General features: G+C 53.0%; 1 protein-coding gene across 4 annotated transcripts in view; it reads right to left on the bottom strand.

Moving 5' to 3' along the window:
• Nucleotides 1-21162, bottom strand: part of TSPAN9 (tetraspanin 9) — a 206584-nt gene that overhangs the window by 84420 nt on the left and 101002 nt on the right. For 3 of the 4 annotated variants that reach the window (XM_045466865.1, XM_045466866.1, XM_045466864.1), the window contains one exon: nt 1675-1754. In XM_045466865.1, coding sequence (XP_045322821.1) covers nt 1675-1737 — 63 coding nt within the window. In that variant the 5' untranslated portion in view covers nt 1738-1754. Of the gene's footprint in view, nt 1-1674; nt 2618-21162 lie in introns of those variants that run through there. The other variant, XM_045466863.1, reaches the window with a different exon arrangement.

Here is a 21162-nt window from a genome sequence, read left to right as displayed (position 1 = left end):
CTGACACGGACACTGGCAAATGAGTCAGAGGACCAGGAGCACTTGCCCAAAGGTGGCCACAAAATCATTCTTGACATTCCAGTGGCTCTGCCCCAATTTCCACAAAACCCTCACCACAAGACAGGTAACGTCCTAACGGCGGTGGCTGGAGGGCCCAGGACCATGCAGACATCCGGGGAAATCCAACTCAAATGATCTCAAACCAGGCTCTTCAGAAGAAAAGCAGCAGCCTATGCCCCAGTCCAGGAAGGGGGCTCCCCCCACAGAGGGAAGGCAAAGATGCAGGCTGTCCCATAACTAATGGGATCAGACATGAAGGAGACCATCACAAGAGCCCCCCCCCCCCCCAGACAGGAAAGGAAAGCCAGTCCTTAAGCGATAAAGCGATTTGCCCAAGGTCACACAAGAAGCTAACACAGAACCAAGACTAGACCCAGTCTTCTTCCCGCCCAGTCCCGAGCTCTCCCCTTCTATGGGAAAAGTCACCCCCCCACACACACCCCCAAAAAAGTTGGTCAGTTAAAGCAGATCACTTCACACGAGTGTTGAACATCAAAGCACAACGGCTTCTATGGAGCTTCACTGTGAATGACTTTCTCCTGCCCCCAGTGCTCTTTCTGGACCATGGGCAGCTGACAGCCTCCAGCAGGCAGGACAGGCCCTGGGGCAGAGCCAAACATCTGTGCTGACTATGTTGGGGCTCTAGTGAAGAAAGGAGGAGGCAGCAGCTGGGATGAACAATTAGATGTGAATTTAAGAAGTTTTCAAATTTGCGTAACTAGTATTCTGCACACACGCACACGTGTGTGCACGCGGCCCCCCGAGTCACAGAGGATGGAGAACAATTCCAAGCTGCCCCACCCACGGACACCTTCTCTAAAAAATAATCTCTCACCAAGGATAGGGGTGCTCCCTTTGTCCCTTCTAGCCTCTGGGGCTCCTGGAGCTGGAGAGGGCTGGCATTCCACGGTGGGAGCACATGGCCAGCCCGCTCCCTGCCCAGTCCACTGCAATCCCTCAAAAGCAGCTGCCCGCCACCCGATGGCAGCATCCCTCCCACACTCTCCTTTTCCACACAAGCCCTAACTCAGGGGCATATCTGCAGGCTACCAAACGTGTGTCTCTACACTTGGGATAGGGGCTCCTCTCCTCTTCCTGGGACTCAATGAAGGAGTCAGAGGAAGTGACCTCCACTACCCCTCCCACCCCCACCTCATGCCCACAAAATGCTGCAGATCGTATTCTTGTGTGTTCAGGAAAAATACAAGAAGAAACTCGAAAACCATCCACACTTGTGCCGGTCTTCCACTCAAGGTCACAGCTGTTAAAAATTCTGGCCCCACACCTATTTCTGCAGGTTACCCAGCTGGAGGCACTTCCAGCACGGGTTTCTTACAGGGGAGGGAGGTGGCAGCAAACTTTGTCAGCCACCTAGGAGTAGAGTAAGTATCTCCTGGAAGACAGGCAAGTTAGAGCCTCCATTCAGCCACCACGGAGAGAGAAAGGAAGAGAAAGATGAATGAAAGGGGGGGGGGAGGACAATTTTTTAAAACCCCCACACTTACCGTTGTGCAGAAAGCAGGGCAATGCAGCAGCCAGGAGGAAGAGAGTATCACGCTAGGATAAGCAACGAAGAGGAGAGGTGGCAAAGGAGAGATAAACGCAAGGACTTACCCAGAATATCAAATTGAAGAGGAACATCATGTACTTCAAGCAGCAGAGGCAGCCTCTGGCCATGTTGCACTTCTTAAATTCTAGGAGAAAAACAAAGGACAGGTCCAGGTAAAACACCACGTACTTGCTGCCTTTAGGTGCATTGTACTTGTCAGTCTTAACGCCAGCCTCGGCGCGGCTCTGGCCCCGCGAGCCCGCGGTGCCGTAGAAGGCGCCGGCCGTGAAGCCGCGGCCGAACGGGCGGCCCGAGGTGGACGGCTTGGCAAAGTCCGAGTCCTTGCTGTCCAAAGATGGACTCCGGTGGATCGAAGAATCCTCGCTACTCGACTTCTCCATGCTCGCGTCGTTCCCGGGGGGCGCAAGGGGCGGGGGGCATCGCTCCCGGAGTGGGACGGAGGGGGCGCCCAAGTCGGGCGCGGGCTGCGGGCGGGCTGGCGGAGCCCTGCACGCCCCCTCTCTGTACCCGGGCGCACTCCCGGCCAGACCCCGTGCTCAGGGGCCGCTGCCTCTCGGACGGCGCCCCGCTCCCAGCCGCCTGGCCCGGGAGGGCTCTGCGGTGCGGCGCGGCGCGGCTCGGCTCTACGCGCGCTCGCGAACGCTCTCCGGGAACTGGCTGGCCTGCGTAACTTAACGTCTTTGGGGAGGCTGCAATTTGATTTCTCTTTCCAAAGCGTCAGCTCGCCTCCCGGCTGCACCGGCCGCTCCACGCGCGGCACAGGGCGCCAGGATCCAGGTCCCCGGGCACACCTCTCCCTGCCCAGCCCCAGCGCCGAGCCCGACCACTTCGCGGGCGCTCCGCCTCCTCTCGCTCCGCGACTTTGCGGAGCTGCTCGCCGGCCCTGGGCTGCCCGGGCGCGCGGCGGGCCGTGCCGAGGGATCCGCCGCAGCTGCCACCGCTGGGCTTTCCCTGCGAAATCCCAGCCCCGACTCCTGACTCCGAAATTGCCCGGAGCCCCCTCCCCGGGCCCTCGGCCCCGCCCCCTGCTTTGCATTCGACCAATGAGCAGTAGGCCTTACGGGGGGCGGGCAGCCTCCCCCTCCCCAATGACACATTATCTTTAATAGGATTAGCGTTCTGCTGTGTGCCTATACAAGTGCGCCGCGAGCCCTCGCTAAATGTCAAGGGCTCTGGAGCTGGGGGTAAACCAGAACCTTCATCGGAAGGCGCTGGTCTCTTCAACAGGAGAAAGGGGGGCGGTGAGAGAAAGGGAATGGCTGGAGGTACCAACGACCCAAGGAAACCAGAGGAAAGGGCTGGGGAGGACAGAAGGAGGAAAGAAGCGCGGCCACTGTCGAGGTGGCCGCCGCCCCCCCCCCCCCCCACCACCGTGCACACGGGGGCCTGTCCGACCCCGGGCACACGGTCTCCCTGCTACACACACACACACACATACACACACGCTTTTGCACACGTGGGTCTAGCTACGGCTTGCAGGGAAAAGAGACCGCAGGGGAGGCGCGAGGTGTGGGAAACGCGCTTGGGGCCTCCGCGGGGCGCGCGCCGCCCTCCCCGCCCCCTCCGCGCGCGCGCGCACGCTCCAGCACACACGCGGCTCCGCGACGCTCCTGCAGCTGCGCGAGGCCCCCCAACCCCCACCGCCCCCGCGTTCCTGGGTGGGATGCGGTGCTGGCTGGGACCACAGCCGGGATGAGAAGAGTAGGTGGCAGAAGTAAGGTCCTGCCTTGCCCCTCTGAATCCTGCCTATGACAGGGTGACGTAGGAGTGCTCTTGGACACAGGCAGAGTCCTCTCCCGTGAGGAGGGCACGAAAGGGGCTGGTCAAGGGAAACAGCACGAGGAATGCTCTAAGGGACTTGGGGAACATCCAGGAGAAGACTTGCATCCCACTGTAAAAAACAAAACAAAACACGTGTGTCCCCTGGGCTCGTGCAGAAGTCTGCACTGCTGATCTGGGGCTCCCATACTTGGGAAACAAAGAAAACTAGAAGACCTGGGGGGCAAGAAGCCCACCTCTCTTTTCTGCCCCGAGGAAGAGAGTGCTGAGAGCCCCTGAGAGCAGGGCCAAGTATTTACCAAGCTCAGTATCCCAGCACCTAACAGCGGCCTTGGCCTCTAGGAGGCGCTAGACAAGGATGGCTGGAGAGAGGAGAAATTCCGGCCCCTCCGTGGGAGTGCGAGTGTGAAATGTCCACCCTGGAACCCATTAGACATTTATTCCACCTTGCTATGTGCTGAGCATGGGGCCAGGCCCTTGAGGAAACACATAAGGTGTGCTGCTCCCTGCCCTTCAGACACACACAATCTAATCAGGAAGACAGAAGGACATTAATCACCAAGGCGATGGGCAGGAACATAATTGGCTGTGGCCCAGAGGGAGGGGGGCATTAATTCCAACCACAGGGACAGGAAGACACTCATCACAGGTTGGCTGTGATGGTCCCATGCTGAGTCTGCACTCTCACTGGCTCACAGCCAGGGGTACAAGCACCCCACTTCTCTAGAGGGACCTGCAGTGGTGTTACTATTCTAAGCCCCTTCCCCACTCAGATGGCTGCCCAGCAATGAAAGCTAATGAGCATCACAGCCATGGCACCTTGGTCTCCTGGCTGGGCACAGTGGTCTTCTGGATGCTTTCTACAGATGAGGGGCACGTGTCTGGCTGGCTCCTGACTGAACCCACTGCCACCTGACTGGAATGGCTAATGTATTTTGTCCTCTTCAGCCCTGACCGGCTCCCACGGGCTCCCGGCTGCCACTCCATTCTCATAACATTACTTCTTTGATGCAGGAGAGATCATTTACCAGCTGGACTGCGAGTGAGGAGACCTGTTTTTCACTCTGAGCTCAATTTTGAGCTGTGTGATCAAGAACAAGGCAGTTTGCCTTTCTGAGCTACCATTTCCTCCTCTTTAACATGGGGATTAATAGAGCCTCCCCCCAAGAGGAGTTGCGAGAATAAACTGAGCTGGCAGGTGTGAGACCAATCTGAGCACCATAAGTAAGCCCTGAGCAAATGCAAGAGCCTGTTATCACTAGTCTCAGAGATTCCGTGGTGTCAGCTAAGGTGCTCCCAGGCTGGCCCCTCTACCTTGTCAACTCTTTCCCCCTTGGTTCACACCTTGTTCAGTGAGAATAGCCTCTGCATTGTCTCTGGATCTTCACCTTCATTTCTAAGTGGATTTAGGCCAGTAACTATTTCCTGGTGGGCCAGGGTGAAGGACAGGGTAAGAGAAGAGGAGGCTGCCAGTTAACAGTTCTGCTCACTCCTGGTCACCCTTGTGGGAAGGGCATTGAAGTCCAGGTCGTCTGTCCATTAACAAAGTTCAGTGATGTCCCCTCAGGGCACCTGGCTCAGCCACTATAAGAATAATCAGAGCTTTGTAAGTCCTCATTATATCCCAAGCACCCAGCTTCACACACACTGTAACTCACCGAATCCTCATGACAACCCTACAGAATAAGGATGTTATTATCCCCATTTTACAGATGAGGAAACAGTATGATTTCAAAGCCCATTTCTTTACTCTCTTGAGCTCTACACCAAGTTCCCACCCTTGGGAATCTTCCAGTCTAAGAGACAGAATCTAAAAGCACAACAGGGAACCTGAAATTGCATGTTCTGATGAGAGGTCATTAGATAAAAGGATGTTAGGTCAGGGGGAAGCCTTCTGCCCCCACTCCAAGACCATACCTAGAGAAGCCCAAAGTAGAGCGATATAGCACGTTTCATGACAGGACCGGCAAAGAGCGTCCCTTATGTCCCCTGGAGCGAGTATGGACAGGGAAAGAGGAGGCGGGAGGGCATGTCAGGAAGGCATGGGTATGGTACATGCAGGGAGCAGTGAGGAGACAGGCCTGCCTGAAAGTCAAAGTGAGCTACTGTGCACGGCCTTGCATGACACAGGAAAAGTTTGGACTTCATCCTGGAGCTTCCCAAGCAGTGGAGGCACATGACAAAATTGATGCCCTAGGAAGCCGGGTCTGGCAGCAGCGTGGAGAAGTGAGAAGATCAGCTGCTGTGGTTGTCCCGATTTCTTAATATTTTGGGTACATAAGTAACCACCAGGGATCAAAGGTGGTCTGAGACACCATGTCTCCTGCCCACCCCCGATCCTCAACCACTTGCCATGCGCAGGAGAGCTGGAGCCCTTGAGGATCTCTGAGTATGTGAACAAGACAGAGCTGCTTTGCCGTGCCTTTTTTTTTTTTTTTAACAACAAAAAAAGTGAAGCAAGTACAGAATTCCCAGAGGGGAGAAAGAGAAGTGAATACGTGAAATCAACATGCAACATCTCCACTGACTGGCAACTGGGGAGATGTGGGCTCCGAGTAAATGTCAAGCTCTCTCTCTGCCTCTTCCTGAGTTTCTCAGGCTTGCAGTGTGAGACACAGCTCAGCTTTGGTCACTCACTCACCCACACACAATCAGAGCTGATGGGCCAACACAGATCCCCTTCCTGACCTGCACTGAATGTTTCTGTATTTGGCAGTGTGTGCAGCTCATGAGGTATCCTGTACCTCCAAGCTTCAAATAGGGCAGCCTCATCGAGAATTTAGATTAGACATGAGGTGACACTTGCTATCCTAAGGAACGTGTGAGATGGGCCACCTCTGATGAGGCTTACCTCATCCCAATTTTTAAACTCCAAAATTGGGATCTTTCTAAGCAGTATAGAAAATGCTTTAATTGCTAAGCAAACCATTTACCCATGGTGCCAAAAGAAAAGAAGGCTGGGGAGGTCCCTAACAGGGGGCAATATCTCACAAGGTTTACAAGAAGGTTCAGCAGACAAGGAATGGTTAGAAGGGTCCAGAGGCAGGGGCAAGTCTCCTTTGCCATGAAAATTAAACAGCTACAAGGTCACATGTTACCATACTTGGCCAGGATTCAGGAGGATGATAACAATGCCAGTGAAAGGTCAGAGTAAAAAAGAACTAGGGGTAGTTCTGGTTTTTATGCGTTAAGTTTCTGAGACTAGTAAGGAAAACAAATAGGGCTTGGCTGCAGTGACCAGGTTCACGGTTAGACAGGATTGCTCCAGACAGTCTACCAAGGGTGGTCCAGGTCCCTCGCTCTCTGGGAAGAGAGTCCCCAGCTATTTGTTCGGCCTACAATTATAGTTTGCCCACATGCCTCTGCTCTGGCCACCAGGCTTCCCCAAGGAGGCAGGGGCTGGATCTGAGCCATTCCATCACCCCCCAAGGCTTGTCACAGTGACCACCACGGGGCTGGTACTCAGAATTTGTCAATAGGTAGAGGGGAAAGAAAGACCACTATGCCTAAGTCCTGGGTTCTCTCTAAGGATAGCCTGAGAGCCCCAAGTTCATTAACCAGAGAATGGGACACAAGCCAGAAATCTATGGAATTGTTCCTGGAAAGCAGGCTATCTGAGGCCATCAGAACCTGATGAGGGAACTCAGGAAATGTACATTTCCCATCTACAGATAACAGGGTATAAAGGCCACAAGGTCAACCATTTTGTTCACAGCCATATTCCCAATACATAGAGCAGCATGCGATGGGTGAGGAAACAGATAAATAAACTTACAGATCTGAAAGCCATTTTGGAGGAAGACTCAGGAAAGGCAGGAAGTGGAACACAGGGAAGACAGAGGCCAAGCTGCTCATGGACCCTTCCCCATCCAGGGTGGGGATAGAGGTCCTTTAAGAGGTGCTCTAAGGACAATGCACGTTTGCCTCCACTGAGCCCCTGGTGAACTTGTGCAGGCTCCCTAGTACTGCAGTCACATCTCAAAGCTCAAGAGCTGGCCATGATCAGCCCCTGTCAGAGGCCACTCCTGGCTACTGAGAAGCCATGACTGTGAAGAGACCCTCAGCTGTGCATCCACACTCCACAGGTGAGAGGTGAGCACACTGGTCAGAGCATATGCTGGTGATACTGTGAGTAGTTAGCTCTGAGAAAACTGGGTTACGGCTATAGACCAACCGGACCACTTATCAGGAGTACTAAAAATAAGGCTTCTAGATCATGAGGAGCCAGGTGAAGGTATGTATGGATCGTCAGAAAACCAGCACCCCTCAGCACATACCACATGCCCTTGTGACTGTGGGGCCAGAGGGGTCCGGTTCTGTGAGAAACGATGGCTCAGATGCCATCAATAACCCCTGCCCATACCCACCGCCCAACCCAACCTCCAAGAACAGAGTTCTAGCAAACTAATGTCAGGGAAGTGCTCTGGGCTTTGGGACTAGATGGACCTACATCCAAACCCCTTCTGGAGCAAGTTATTCTAGAACTGCCAAGAAACCTAGAATAACCACTTACCCACATGTATCTCAGTTTCCACAACCACAAAATGGAGATGATAATGCACACCTCCCCAGACGGTAAGAAGCTAGAGATTAGGGGCGCCTCGGTGGCTCAGTCAGTTAAGCGTCCAACTTCAGCGCACGTCGTGATCTCACGGTTCGTGAGTTCGAGCCCCACATTGGGCTCTGTGCTGACAGCTGGAGCCTGGAGCCTGATTCGGATTCTGTGTCTCCCCGTGTCTCTCTCTGCCCCTCCCCTGCTCACACTTTGTTTCTCCCTCTCTCAAAAATAAAAATAAACATTAAAAAAAATGAAAAAAAAAAAAGAAACTAGAGATTAAAGGTTAACACTGTAATGCACACAGCACAATGTCTGAAACAGAGACATTCAAAGGAATTGAGGCACTATTATCATTATCAACATAATTATTATAGTAAATATGGTCCCAGTCCCCATCTAATTACAATGCAGTTGAACAGAGATACAACACATAATCAATACAAAATGTTCTGTGGCTCCAATTCTAAGGTTGAGCCCTGGCAGTTCCTCTTCCTCAGGCCCTCAGTTCCGGGCCCCCTTGTCCTGGGCCCAACACCCCTGCATTTGGCCAGCCCATGGGTCCCAGTGCCATCCACCTGCCAATGTCACCTAAACGTTTACCTGGATCTGCCCCATCTTCTGAGCCCCAAGTGCACATACCCAGCTCCCACTTGCTGCCTCACAGGCAGCTCCAATTTCACATGACCCAGAGGGACTGACCTTGCCCTAGCCCTGCTCCCCAGGCCGAACCCTCCCCTTCTCAATAAATGGCCTAACACTCAACCCATTCCTTATGCCAGGAGCCCAACACTCACCCTTGACTCCCCATTGGCACTGCCACTTGCTCCCACCTCCAATCAAGTCCAAACACAAGTCCTGTCCAATGAGCCACCTTCTACTTCTGTCTCCATGGGCACTGCCCTGGTCCCATCTGACACCATGTCTCACCTGGGCTCCTGCCTCAGCCCGGGACAAACTCCCGTTCCCACCTCAGCCCTAGGTCCTCTTCACAGGGCACCAACACTGTCTTCTCACTCACGGTGTTCCCCTACTTTAATCCCTCCAGAGGCTTCCCATTTCCCTGAGATTAGGGGTGTGTGTGTGTGTGTGTGTGTGTGTGTGTGTGTGCTAGTCTACTTTCAGTTGGCACCACTGGCCCCAGCCTACTTGTCCAGCACCATTTGCAAGTAAGTATTCTTCTCTTGCTCATTATGCCCCAGCCAGCAAACCCTCTGAGCTTGCTCTCTCCTCAGAGCCTTTGCCCATGCTGTTCCCTCTGCCTGGAATGCTCTTCCTCAACCCACTGCCTGACTTAGTTGTACGCACCCCTGAGCTCTTGCAAAAGAGTTTCTTCTGGTTTGCTGGCTACCCCCACAGCCCACACCGAAGCTCCCCTGCCCATCAACAATACAGACTCAGCACCACCCGCTTCTTCTTGCCTAGCACAGTTTGAAAGTATGCATTCATGGGGCGCCTGGGTGGCTCAGTCAGTTAAGCCACTGACTTTAGCTCAGGTCATGATCTCGCGGTTTGTGAGTTTGAGCCCTGCGTCAGGCTCTGTGCTGACAGCTCAGAGCCTGGAGCCTGCTTCAGATTCTGTGTCTCCCTCTCTCTGTGCCCCACCCCCGCTCACACTCTGTGTGTGTGTCTCTCTCTCTCAAAAATAAATAAACATTAAAAAAATTTTTAAAGAAAGTACACATTTATTGAGTGACAGTTTGCCATCTGACTCTCCTATTTGACCATGAACCTGAGGGCAGCAGGGATTGGGTCTGTTTTTCTCACTGCTGTGTACCCAGTACAATGCCTGACCAATGGTGGGGGCTCAATAAATACTTGATAAATGAATGGGGGCTCAATGCAGGGTGTGCACAGGGCAAGCCAGTGTCATTAGGAAGGGCATTCCAGTTGTATGGTCACCTCGGGCCACCTAAGGAACAAAACCTCAAGATACTAGTTACCTGTATGATCTCTAGTTCCTCAACTACAAAACAAGGATCTTGGACTAGGTGGTTAAAGGCACTTTCCAGAGTTCCAGCCCTGAAATTCCCACTTGTGAAATGGGAAGATGGGCAGGACTGGACAGGCAGAGGGCAGGAGGAAGAGTGTGCTGGGCGGGGAATGGCTAGGCAAAGCCAGAGGGCAGAAGAGTGCCCAGGACATCCAGGAAGGACATGTCCACATGCCCAGCCAAAACGAAGCTTTGCTGAAAGTGCATGAGGGAGAGAGGTGGGGCTGGAGCAGAGATGACCCTGGATGCCAATTAAAAATCTACATAGGTGTTTCCCCACCTCCTCCTCCCCCTACGCCTCTTGTTGACTCCACCTTCCTCCACCCACACTCCCACCAAGATGAACACATTCAAAGTCGCCATTTCCTCTGCCTGGAACTCCCTCTCCACACTTCTCTGACTGGCTAACTTTCACAGCCCAGGTGGCATCCGGGTGGCCTCCTCCTAAAGTCTGTGCCCCTCCTTGGAGCTCCAGAGCCCGTCGCAGCACGGCACTGCCCATTCGCCACCCTCCCCGACCCCAAGACTGCACTCCTTGAGAGCATGGGCTGTGTCCACCACCTTTGCAGGCCAGCCCTTCGCAGTGTCTCGCACATTGTGCTCTTAAACATACAGGCACTCTTAAATACCACCAAACTCTTGAGTGAGACAGTGAGGGTCTTTGAGGGGCTTGTGAGCCAGGGATAGTCGCTCTTTAGAAAAAAATGCCCCTTGGCTTAGAGCAGGGGAGGCTTTAAGCAAAGAGCAAGAATGGACACTCCCAAAGGACAACAGTCTTTTCTTTGAGGCGGTTTATAGAGTAAGAGGGAGCAGCGGAAGCTGAGCCCTGGAAGCATAGGCTGGTGGTCCACCTGTGCGATGCCCACCTCTCAGGCCCTTTTTCCCAAGAAAGTCCCAAACCAGCACCGTCTTTCATCCCAAGCCCAATCAGCATCCCGAAAGGGCCTGGTATGCAACACATTGTGCTGGACAGATGTACCCAGACCCACAGATGCACACACACTGAGCCATTCACTCCAGGGAGCCAGAGAGAAAGAAAGGATTTGTTATTAGTACTTATCAAAGAGGGCAGGTGGCTTCAGGGAGGATGAGATAAGGCCAGACCGCCAGGCACAGGGACGTGTGATGAAGCCTGAGGTTTATTGCCATGCACCAGTGGAAATTTACTGACCCAGCAAATCCAATATTCCTAAACCACTCCACAGAGGGCACTGACTTGCCGGCTGGGACCGCGCTCTCTGACCCAGCATCCAGCCTGCCAGCGAAGCTGGCCCTTGCAGCTGGGACCCTTCCGCTGATTCAGGAGCTGCTGCCTGCTGCCTCCCCTCTTCCCTCCATCCCTCCGCTGAGCCTGGAACCACCGTCGGGAAGGGCAGTGCGTGAGTGGCACTTGGGGATGCTCGAAAGAAGATGGAGAAAACACAGTGCCCCGGGATCCACCAGCTCTGAAGTCCTCACGGGAAGGGAGCCCACACTTGTTCTGCCCTAGCTGAAGACAATGAGAAACGTGTGGGTGAGCGGAGGGGAGACATATTTGGGCATCCCTATTGGGTACTACCAACTTGGCTGTCAAAGGACTCCCAAGTCTCAGGGCGCATGAAGCCACTTGTGGTCTCTGAACTCGCACCAGCCATTGGGTAAAGTGCAGCAGCACCGGCCAAAACCCCACTGCATCTCTCTTCCCTCTGCCTGCCTCAGGCAGACCCACATCCATGCAGCTAAGTCAGACAAGGTGCCTCCAGCTGAGGGGGCCTCAGAGAAACATCCATCCCAAACCTGGAGGCATCCTTCTCATGTCATAGTAGTTAAGATGAAAATGGTCACCAACCACACCCTTCAGTCTGCTATTTGGGTTTCCAAAGCTCTCACGGTCCTGCTATGTTCTTCCAAAGCCTCCCAGATTGTGCCACAGAGCTGTTGTAACCCAATCTTACATGATGCGTACCCAACCATGTTCCCCTGACCCAGACGTGCCCAACACATGCTAGAATGCAGATGGCATGCACACACGTTCCCTGTCACGGCCCCCCCTCCTTAAGACTGCCAGCCCCACTCTGCCTCCCAGCTGCCACAGTCTCCTTACTGCCTCCAGTCCTCCTCCTAAACTCCCCCCGCCATAGGCTGCCACCATCACTGTCCAGAGACAGGGCTCAGGGATGCCACACTGCCCCTCTCACCGGCTCAAAAGCTTCACTGGCTCCATGGGGGATTTAACACAAACACTCAAGCTTGGCATTTGAGACCTTCCACACTGTACTTTGTGGGCCTTATTTCCCACGAGTCCCTGACCTGTGCCCTGTGTCCCCAGCAGTCAGAGCTCCTCACTGTTCTCTGGACACATCCCCACCTCCCCACCTCAATACGCTGGCTCGTGCACTGCTCTCTACCCATGAAGGCTCCCTCACCCATCTCTGTCTTTAGTAAATGGTTCTGGACTCACCTCAAATGCCACATCCTCCATGGAGAAGACTCTGATCCTAAGGATCCCCCAAAACTTAGAGGCCCTCTTCTTGTTCTTAACCTCTCTTTGAGGGACTAAGTTCACTCTGCCTTGTATCATGGCTGTTTGCATAAATGTCCTCCTACAAGACAACAGAAAGATCTGAGGGGATGAACTCACCGGTATGCCTCTTGCAGCAACCAGTCGGATGTGTGGTGGACACTTAAGAAATCTGAAGGCAAATTAACTGAATCCCTCACACAATCCCCATGGCCCCCAAGCCTCACCCCCACCTTCATCATATGTACTCACCTCAACCCATGAATTGGACACGCCTGACACTGCCCTCAGCCTTTCTGGTAGGTGCTCCCCTTGCTAGATCACTGGCATTTGTCCTCCCTTCTGGAGGCCCTTTCTGGGGTCACCCACCAGATCTGGCCATCTCCTGAACCACCGGAGAGCTCAGATGTCCAGCCTAGAGCTCAGTGTGGCTGTGCTCCGCGAGGCCCCATGTGCCTGGGTGGCTATGTGTCATTCATCCCCCAAGCTCTGGCCCCAGGGGGCGCTTCTATATCCCAGTCGGGCCAAATGCCAGGGCACACCTGCTTTTCCCCTCCCCCACACCACTGCCAGAGGAAATGCCAGCCCGTAGCCTCGGCCGGACACAGCAGGGACAGGCACTGAGCACTGGCACTGCCCCTCTCTCCCTCCACCCCTAAGCTTGAACCTGACCAGCATCCAACCTGGCTTATCCCCGATCCTTCCATGAATGCACGCTCAACCATGCAGCCCTGTCTGCCCGTAAAGAGAGCACAAGACAAACACTCCTGCCGCCGGGAGCCAGGCAGAATGAGGGGCTGGGGCCCCGGTCCCAGCTCGGACACCTGCTATCGGTGTGACCTGCGTGACCAGAGGCATACTCTGAGCACACATTTGTTAATTGGATGAATGAATGAGCACACATTTTCTTGTGTGTAACCTGGGGCTGGGTATGGTTGTGAGGGACAGATGAGGCATGGTCTGGGAAACTGCTTCTTCAAATGGACAGTTCTACACTTCGGAACCTTCCAGCCACACACACACCGTAACCATCCAAGTTACATGAACTCCATGTAAAGTCAAAGGACACTATACTGGTTACTAATCACTGAAGATTTCCTGGGCTCACTACCGTGGGTGTTGCTGAGAAGCATCAGACCTTAGGAGCTAAAGATCCATTTGGGGGAAGAGCAACAAAATGAAAGGACAGCGGGCGACAGAGGCCCACGCGCATGTGCCAAAGCAGGTGGTACACACGGAGTGCTCAGGTGACCAGCCCGAGGAGGGTGGGCCTATCTGGGAAGTCTTCCTGGAAAAAAACAGGATGCATGCTGAGCTCTCATCCTCACTGAAGGAGAGCAGAGGATGGGGTCCCACATGCCCGAACACTGTAAGCAAAGACGTGTGACTCAGCTTGTTCAAGGGGCTTTCGTACCTAAGACTGCATGTGATATTCACCACACTCCTACCAGATACATGAGGAGGGCTGTCGTCTCAGTATATGAACGAGGAAACTAATCACCAAAGAGAGGAGAGGGCTTGTCTAAGCTAGTTAGGGGCAGGGGCACCTGGGTGGCTCAGTCGGTTAAGCATCCGACTTCAGCTCAGGTCATGATCTCATGGGTTGTGAGTTCGAGCCCCACATAGGGCTCTGTGCTGACAGCTCAGAGCCTGGAGCCTACTTCAGATTCTGTGTGTGTCTCTCTCTCTGCCCTTCCCCTACTCACACTCCATCTGTCTGTCTCTCTCTCTCTCAACAATAAATAAACATTAAAAAAAATTTTTTTAAGCTAGTTAGGGGCAGAGTTGGGACTGAACCTATGTCTCCTGACTTCTAAACCAGAGACCTATCCTTACGCCAAGTGGTTTTACCTGGTCCCAGCACTGGAGCCTGCTTTTATGCACGAAGCAGACCCCTACTGAGGCATGCACATGGCGTGCTACATACACAGAGGGGGGTGAAGGAAAGGGAAGGAATGAGATGAGATTCATCATCAGGATGCCCAGCCAGGAGTGACAGAGAAGCCCCACACATGGCACCGGGGACCAAGCCCTGTCACACCAGCACTCCCAACACCAGCTTGCATCACCCCCTCAGCCAGCATGTCCCTCGTGCTCTTTCTGACCTCACACAGTAGGAACACATGTATGTGCTTTGCCAAATGAAAGCACACAGAGGCCCTACCTTCCAAAGCCACTGTCCACGCATAGTAGAGATAATAAGCCAGTGGTGGGCTGTTAAATGCTTTAACAAACAGCTCTCCAGCGGAAAAAGCCATGATTTGTAGTGTTTGCCAGTTTCTACAGTGTCGATACTCCCACCATGGCCAATTTCAGGCTACCAATGGCTTAACAAACAGCTGACAAATTTCCTGATTATTTACTAATAGGCTCTTGAGAGCAAGTACCCATAGGCTCCAGCAAACCACTGTAATAGCCCAGCTCCCTTCCCTCCAGAAGAAATTCCACAGCAAGGAGAAGAAACCCAGTACCATCCTGTCCTCCTGCCCAGTAGAAGAAGTCTCATGGTTAGGGTGTAGGAGTAGGAATGGAGGCCAGACAAGTCCTGGTGAAGGCATGAAGCAACCCTCTGTCTGGTCTCCTGGGGTGCCCCACAGGGGCCTAATAACCAGAGAAAGCCCACTGACATTAGCTCCTGTACTACAGTGACCCTGTCATACAAGTCAGGCCAGGTTACTACTCGGCTCAGAACCCTCTAATGGCTTCCCATCTCTCTCAGAGTAAAAGACAAAGCTCATACACACACACACACACACACACACACACACACACACACACACACACCCCACTCACTGTCCCCACTACAGCTACACTGTCCGTCTTGCTGTTTCTTCCAGCAGAGGTCTTATGCTGGCTGTTCCCTCGACTGGACCATTCTTCATCTAGATCTCTGCATGGCCAGCTCTCTGATCTCCTTCACACCTTCGTGCCAAAGCCACCTTCTCAGTGAGCCCTTTCCTGGCCACCCCATTTAAAACTGTACCTCCCCCCTCACACTCAATCTCTCCTACCCTGTTCAGCTTTCTCCATCGCACTTATCCCCAGCATACAATATAATTTACAGGCAGACCTCAGAGATATTGCGAGTTCAGTTCCAGACTGCTCTAATAAAGCGAATGTCGCAATAAAGTGGATATCGTGGTAGTGCAAGTATTGCAATAAAGCAAGTCAACTGAATTTTGGGGTTTCTCAGAGCACAGAAAAGTTTAAACTACTGTAGTCTATTAAGTATGCAACAGCATTATATCTTTTTTTAAAAAAAAGTACAAGGGCGCCTGGGTGGCTCAGTCGGTTAAGCATCCAATCTCGGCTCAGGTCATGATCTCGCGGTCCGTGAGTTCGAGCCCCACGTCGGGCTCTGTGCTGACAGCTCAGAGCCTGGAGCCTGTTTCAGATTCTGTGCCTCCCTCTCTCTATGACCCTCCCCTGTTCGTGCTCTCTCTCTGTCTCAAAAATAAATAAACGTTAAAAAAATTTTTTTTTAAGTACATACCCTTAATTTTAAAATATTTTACTGCCAAACAGCGCCATCATCTGAATCTTCTGCAAGTTGTAGTCACTGATCACAGGTCACCATAACAAATGAAAATCGCGAGAATTACAAAAACTTGACACGGAGACCAAAGTGCACAAATGCTGTCGGACTCGCTAGATGCAAGGTTGTCACAAACCTTCAGTTTGTAAGCAATGCAAGGTCTGCAAAGCACAATAAGGAACAGCACACTAAAACAAGGTATGCCTTTGCTTTTTTGTTAATCGATTATGATCTCTCTCCCCCACCAGACGGAAGTCCTGTGGGGGTGGGGATGTGGTGTGTTCATTCCTTGCTGACTTCTACAGCCCAGAACAGAGCTTTCCCTGTGGCGGGTACTCAGTAAGCACTTGCTGGATGAATGAATGCTGGAGGACACCCCTGCCTCATCCTCGAGGTGCCATTTTGGCTTCCCAAGAGGAGGTAACCGGGGAGTGAGGGAGCCCAGTGGTAAGTGCCCACCTGACTAGGACTCAAGATACCTGTGTCCTCCCGCTGACCTGGCCCAGCAGCACCCTCCACCCCCACCCCCACCCCCACCCTACGCCTCATTTTCTCTCTTCATTTGGGCTGGAATGGGACCCTACAATAGCTAACCCGGGGCAGTACCAAGGGCCAGGGCTAGAGCCAGACAGGACACCAAGCTGAAGGCCTCTGAGCTCAACAGTAGGAGGCTCTGGAGGCAGGTTCAAGGCATTCCCTTAAAAGGTCTTCAGAGAGACGAGCTCTTTGCTTCTCCTCTGCACCACCCACACCTGAGCCTCCAACACCACACACCACCCCCCGTTCCCCCAGCCCCGAGCCTAGAAGAAACCCCCAAAGAATACTCTCCACCCCAGTAGTTAGAGCCAGTGGAGCCCCAACTCCACGCGGCTGCCCCATCATGCCTCAGGCGGGCTCCCCACATGCAAAGCAGCCAGCTCATACTGCTATTTTAAGCTCTGCGGGCCCAGCTGTAGCACGTAGCCACAGCGGGCCAGAGGCCCGGGCTGGAGGTAGGAGAACTCGCTAAGAGTGCTGACCTGGGGAGCTCAGAAAGGGAGTGCCGGCCACCCTGCATAACACCAGCCCTTCCTTGGTGGGGCCGGAAACTCCCAGTCCACACCCTCAAATCCACCAGCCACGGGGAAAGTGAATCAAGAGCTGCATTGGGCACACCCAGATTCCATTTCTGAATGTGACCCCCTGAGTTTCCACATTAAAATGACTCCTTGCCCCACCCAGACAACCTCAGAAATTCCAACAAAGCTGGAGCTAGCGGGGCACCCATCTTCCAGGACCTGGCCACACGAGCACACACCACAAATGCAGAGTGAATGAAGGGAGCTGGCCCACTCTTGTCTGAGAACAGTTTATTCACCGAGTCCCTCTCCACCCCTCTCCCCGACTCCAGTCGCCCCTCAGTGACTCTGCACACTGCTAGGCACACAGCCAGACTCAACGAATACTTGTTTACTAAATGAGTATTTCCAAATGTATTCTGAAACCAAGTATGGTCAGGGGACAAGCTAGTCTTGATTACTTTTATCATCTTTAATGTATACACTTCGGGGGCACGTGAGTGGCTATATCGGTTAAGCATCTGACTCTTGATTTCGACTCAGCTCATGATCCCACTACTCATAAGATCAAGCCCTGTGTCTGCACTGACAGCTCAGAGCCTGCTTGAGATTCTCATTCTCTCTCTCTCTGCCCCTCCCCTGCTCGCACACACTCATGTTCTCTCAAAATAAATAAATACTTAGATATATATGTGTATATATACACACACATGTACATATGTGTGTATATACACACATGTATATGTGTGTATACATATATATATGTATATATACACACACACACATACATGTATATGCATTTCTACTGCCATCATCAGGCACCAAAACTGAGAATAAAGACTATAGGACCAAGGAACCAGTAGAGTTTAGTAACAAAATAGGGATGCTCCAGGCCTCACCCCTTCCAGGGAGAGCTGCCACCCCTCAACTCCTGGGGAATAGTTACACTGTGTTCTCTGGGAAGCATGTCCCCTGAAGTTGTGCGACATGGAGGCCCCGCCCCTTCCATCAACCACAAACTGGCTTGAGAAACAATGCACAGAACAGAAAGTCTGAGTGCAGGCTGTTCCCACCCCAACCTGATGCTACAGGACATCAGTAGACCCTCCCAGGGCAGGATGGGTCACACGTGCAGGGAGCTCCCGGCAGCAACCCACGGCTCTAATTGCTCAGTTTAAGCAACATCAGCACCAGAGAAAAGGGAAAAGTGACCCAGAAGTTGCTCTAATTAGGGAGCTTTGGGACCTCTCTTCCTGCTACCCATCTATCTCAAGGCTGAAGCAGCCACCCACACAGTAAAGCAATAGATTCACCACCCAGTCTAGGGGGATGGAGGGGGAAATTCCTTGAATTTTCTTGTTGGAAGAAGATCCCAGAAGCTATGGGTCTTCAGAGATGGTCTGATTCACTTCTCTCCTCCCCTCCCCTTCCCTGGCTTTAATCAACCTAGACGGATGCTTTGGAACATTTCTATTATAATTGTAAAAGCAATGACGATTGCGTGCAACTACAGACAAGTGTATACTGTTCAGAGATTTTGCATAAGGAAGGGTCTCGCCTCACGAAAGTAGGCTGCAGCACACGCCACTGTATGGGAGGTGATGCGACTTGCACCGAGCCAGTCACTGAAGGGCCACAACCAGGTCTTCACAGCCCTGATCCAGTGCCCTTTCCAAGTGCTGGGTTCCCTCCAAAACACAGTTCTCTTAGCGTGGCTCCCAAGGCCACCTACTTCCAAATCCTTGAGTGTCCTGATACCAAAGGAAAATTCCTGAGCCCACTCTGGCCTTCCAGAGTCCCCAACGATGAAAAACCCCCCTGTTAATAAAACCTCCAAGGGACTCTAAAGTGTTCTCAACTTGGAAAGGCCCCGCCAGCCCTTCTTTTCACTACGCACTAGCAAATCCTCCAGGCCTAGAGGCTGTTTGGGTACAAGCCCCCCACTGCTCCCTTTGGTTCATCTCCTGAAGATACATCTGCACATAATCACCAAAGTCACCCTGAGACATTTCTGTCAGTAATCTGAAGTCACACCAGCTGGGAAGACAATCCTGGCCAACAGCTCCCCTCTCCAGCAGGAACATATCTGCCAAAATCACTCTGTCAGCCTAAGCCCATACTCACAGACGTGCCTAATGAAGAGGGACACGGTGGGGCGGGGTGGGGGGGGGTTAGGAAGGGAAGGAAGAACAGAATGGTAGGATTAGGTCACTCCAGGGCTGCTTTCCCTCCTGCATGTGTCATCAAAGACATAGCACTCTGCCTCTGATTGTTCACTTTCAGATACGCTCTCACCCTGGCTCTCACCCTGACAAAGTGGATACCCAGCTCTCCCTATGTCAGCCCTAGAGTCGGCTTTCAACCCGCACTCCATCATCTGTTCTGACCTTGTATCCACCATTCTGTCTTGGACTGCACTCCTGTGTGGCTATTCCAGCCTTAGGGAGGGCTACATGGGCTGGCTCAGCTCTCCACCAGCCTGCCCCAACTCTGGGCTTCAATTAGCATCCCCTCCCTTGGCATGGAGGCTCCTCAGGTTGATGGCGTAGTTACAGATCTCCCCGTCCTCATGACCCCAACACACCTGCTCCCCCACCCTCCCTGCTCGCCACCCCCGATCATGAGTCTCCTTGACTCAGCCTGGGCAGCCCGAGCGGGCAAGTCTTGTCTTTGTAAATGGACTGTCAGCTGCAAGAGAGCAGAGCACGAGTCAATTCCTGCTGTGTCCCCTTAGCATCCAGTCATGTGCCAGTGACTCAGTAACCACTTGTGGAGTGAATGAACGAAGTCTGAAAATCTAGCCCAGCCAGCTCTCCTGGTGGTATCTGGTGCTTACAAGAAAAAAATGCGTGTGTGTCGGGGGGGGGGGGGAGCGGCGCGGGGTGGGAACCATGGGGTGAGAGAAAGAAGAGAAAGAGACATGCTCACTCACATAAGGACAAGAGCAAGGCAATCAGCTCAGAGGGCCACAGGCCCAAGGGATCCTGGTAGGGTGTACCGACAGCTTCCATACCTCCCAATATCCTCTGTCAGTAACCAGAACTGGCAAATTAGCAATTTCCTCGTTCCATCAGCAGAGCATCTCCCAAGCAGAAAGTCTGTCTGATCTGGGTGAATTAATTGAGTAATTAACTTCCCTAATCTGCTCCCTCCAGGCCTGCCTTCCAGAAAGGGATAGCAGCAGCCCAGGGGAGGGCTGATAAGGGGCAGGAGAGAGACCACTTGCCCCCTCGGGATCCTGCAGCCTTCTCCACCAGCCTGTGCCACAGCACACACAGCCCGCCAGACTTCAAACCCCGCTCATGGCAGTGCATGTGCTCTGACTGTGGTACCACCTCTCAATCTGCTTGGATATGGGCTATTTTTGAGCTCGTTACTGAGGCTTCTGTTTGAGGCCAGTTTTCAGCTCTGGTGCCCGAGGGACATCACAGGCAACCTGTCGGATACAGCAAAGGAGCAGGGAGGAGCAGGTGGAATGAATCTGGGCAAAGACTAATGCAAATCACAAGAGGTATATGACTGCTGTAAAGGGCTGGCTGGCAGAGTGGGCAGCAGGAAGGCACATAGGACGAGGCCACAAGACCCAGGTGTGAGGCCCAGCTTTGTCTTTGAGAACCATGTGACTTCGGGCAAGCCACTTAATCCCTGTGAGCTGCAGTTTCCCCATCTACAAAATGGGCATAATGTCTCCCTCCCTCCCTCCAGGGCTGTCCTAGGAGCCGGTGAGCCCAGGAAGAGCGGCTCGCTGATGTCCAATCTGCACCCTTCTACAGAAGCCTCCTGAAGAAGACCGTACAAGGCAGCCAAGTGACTGTGCCTGAACGCCACCTGGACATCACCTCGCAGCTCTAACTACCGTAAAGCCGTTCCTTATTCTGAGCTCTCCACCTTAGAGACGTGGATGAGGTGTGGGGAGACATGGGCCACGAACTCAGTCACATCAGTATCAAATCCCAGCTCTGCCCCTTGACAAGTTACTTAACTGCCCTGCACCTCAGTTTCCTCATCTGAATTATGAGTCCCATAAATGCCTAACAACACGCCGAGTCGATGATCTACATACAGGGCCTGATTCAGTGCCTGGAACACCCTACGCTCAATAAATAGTAGAT

The sequence above is a fragment of the Leopardus geoffroyi genome, chromosome B4 (assembly GCF_018350155.1).
Source record: "Leopardus geoffroyi isolate Oge1 chromosome B4, O.geoffroyi_Oge1_pat1.0, whole genome shotgun sequence".
In the NCBI taxonomy this organism is placed as follows: Eukaryota; Metazoa; Chordata; class Mammalia; order Carnivora; family Felidae; genus Leopardus; species Leopardus geoffroyi.
The sequence above is the reverse complement of the archived record's forward strand: the minus strand, read 5'-3'. Positions and strand labels throughout refer to the sequence as shown.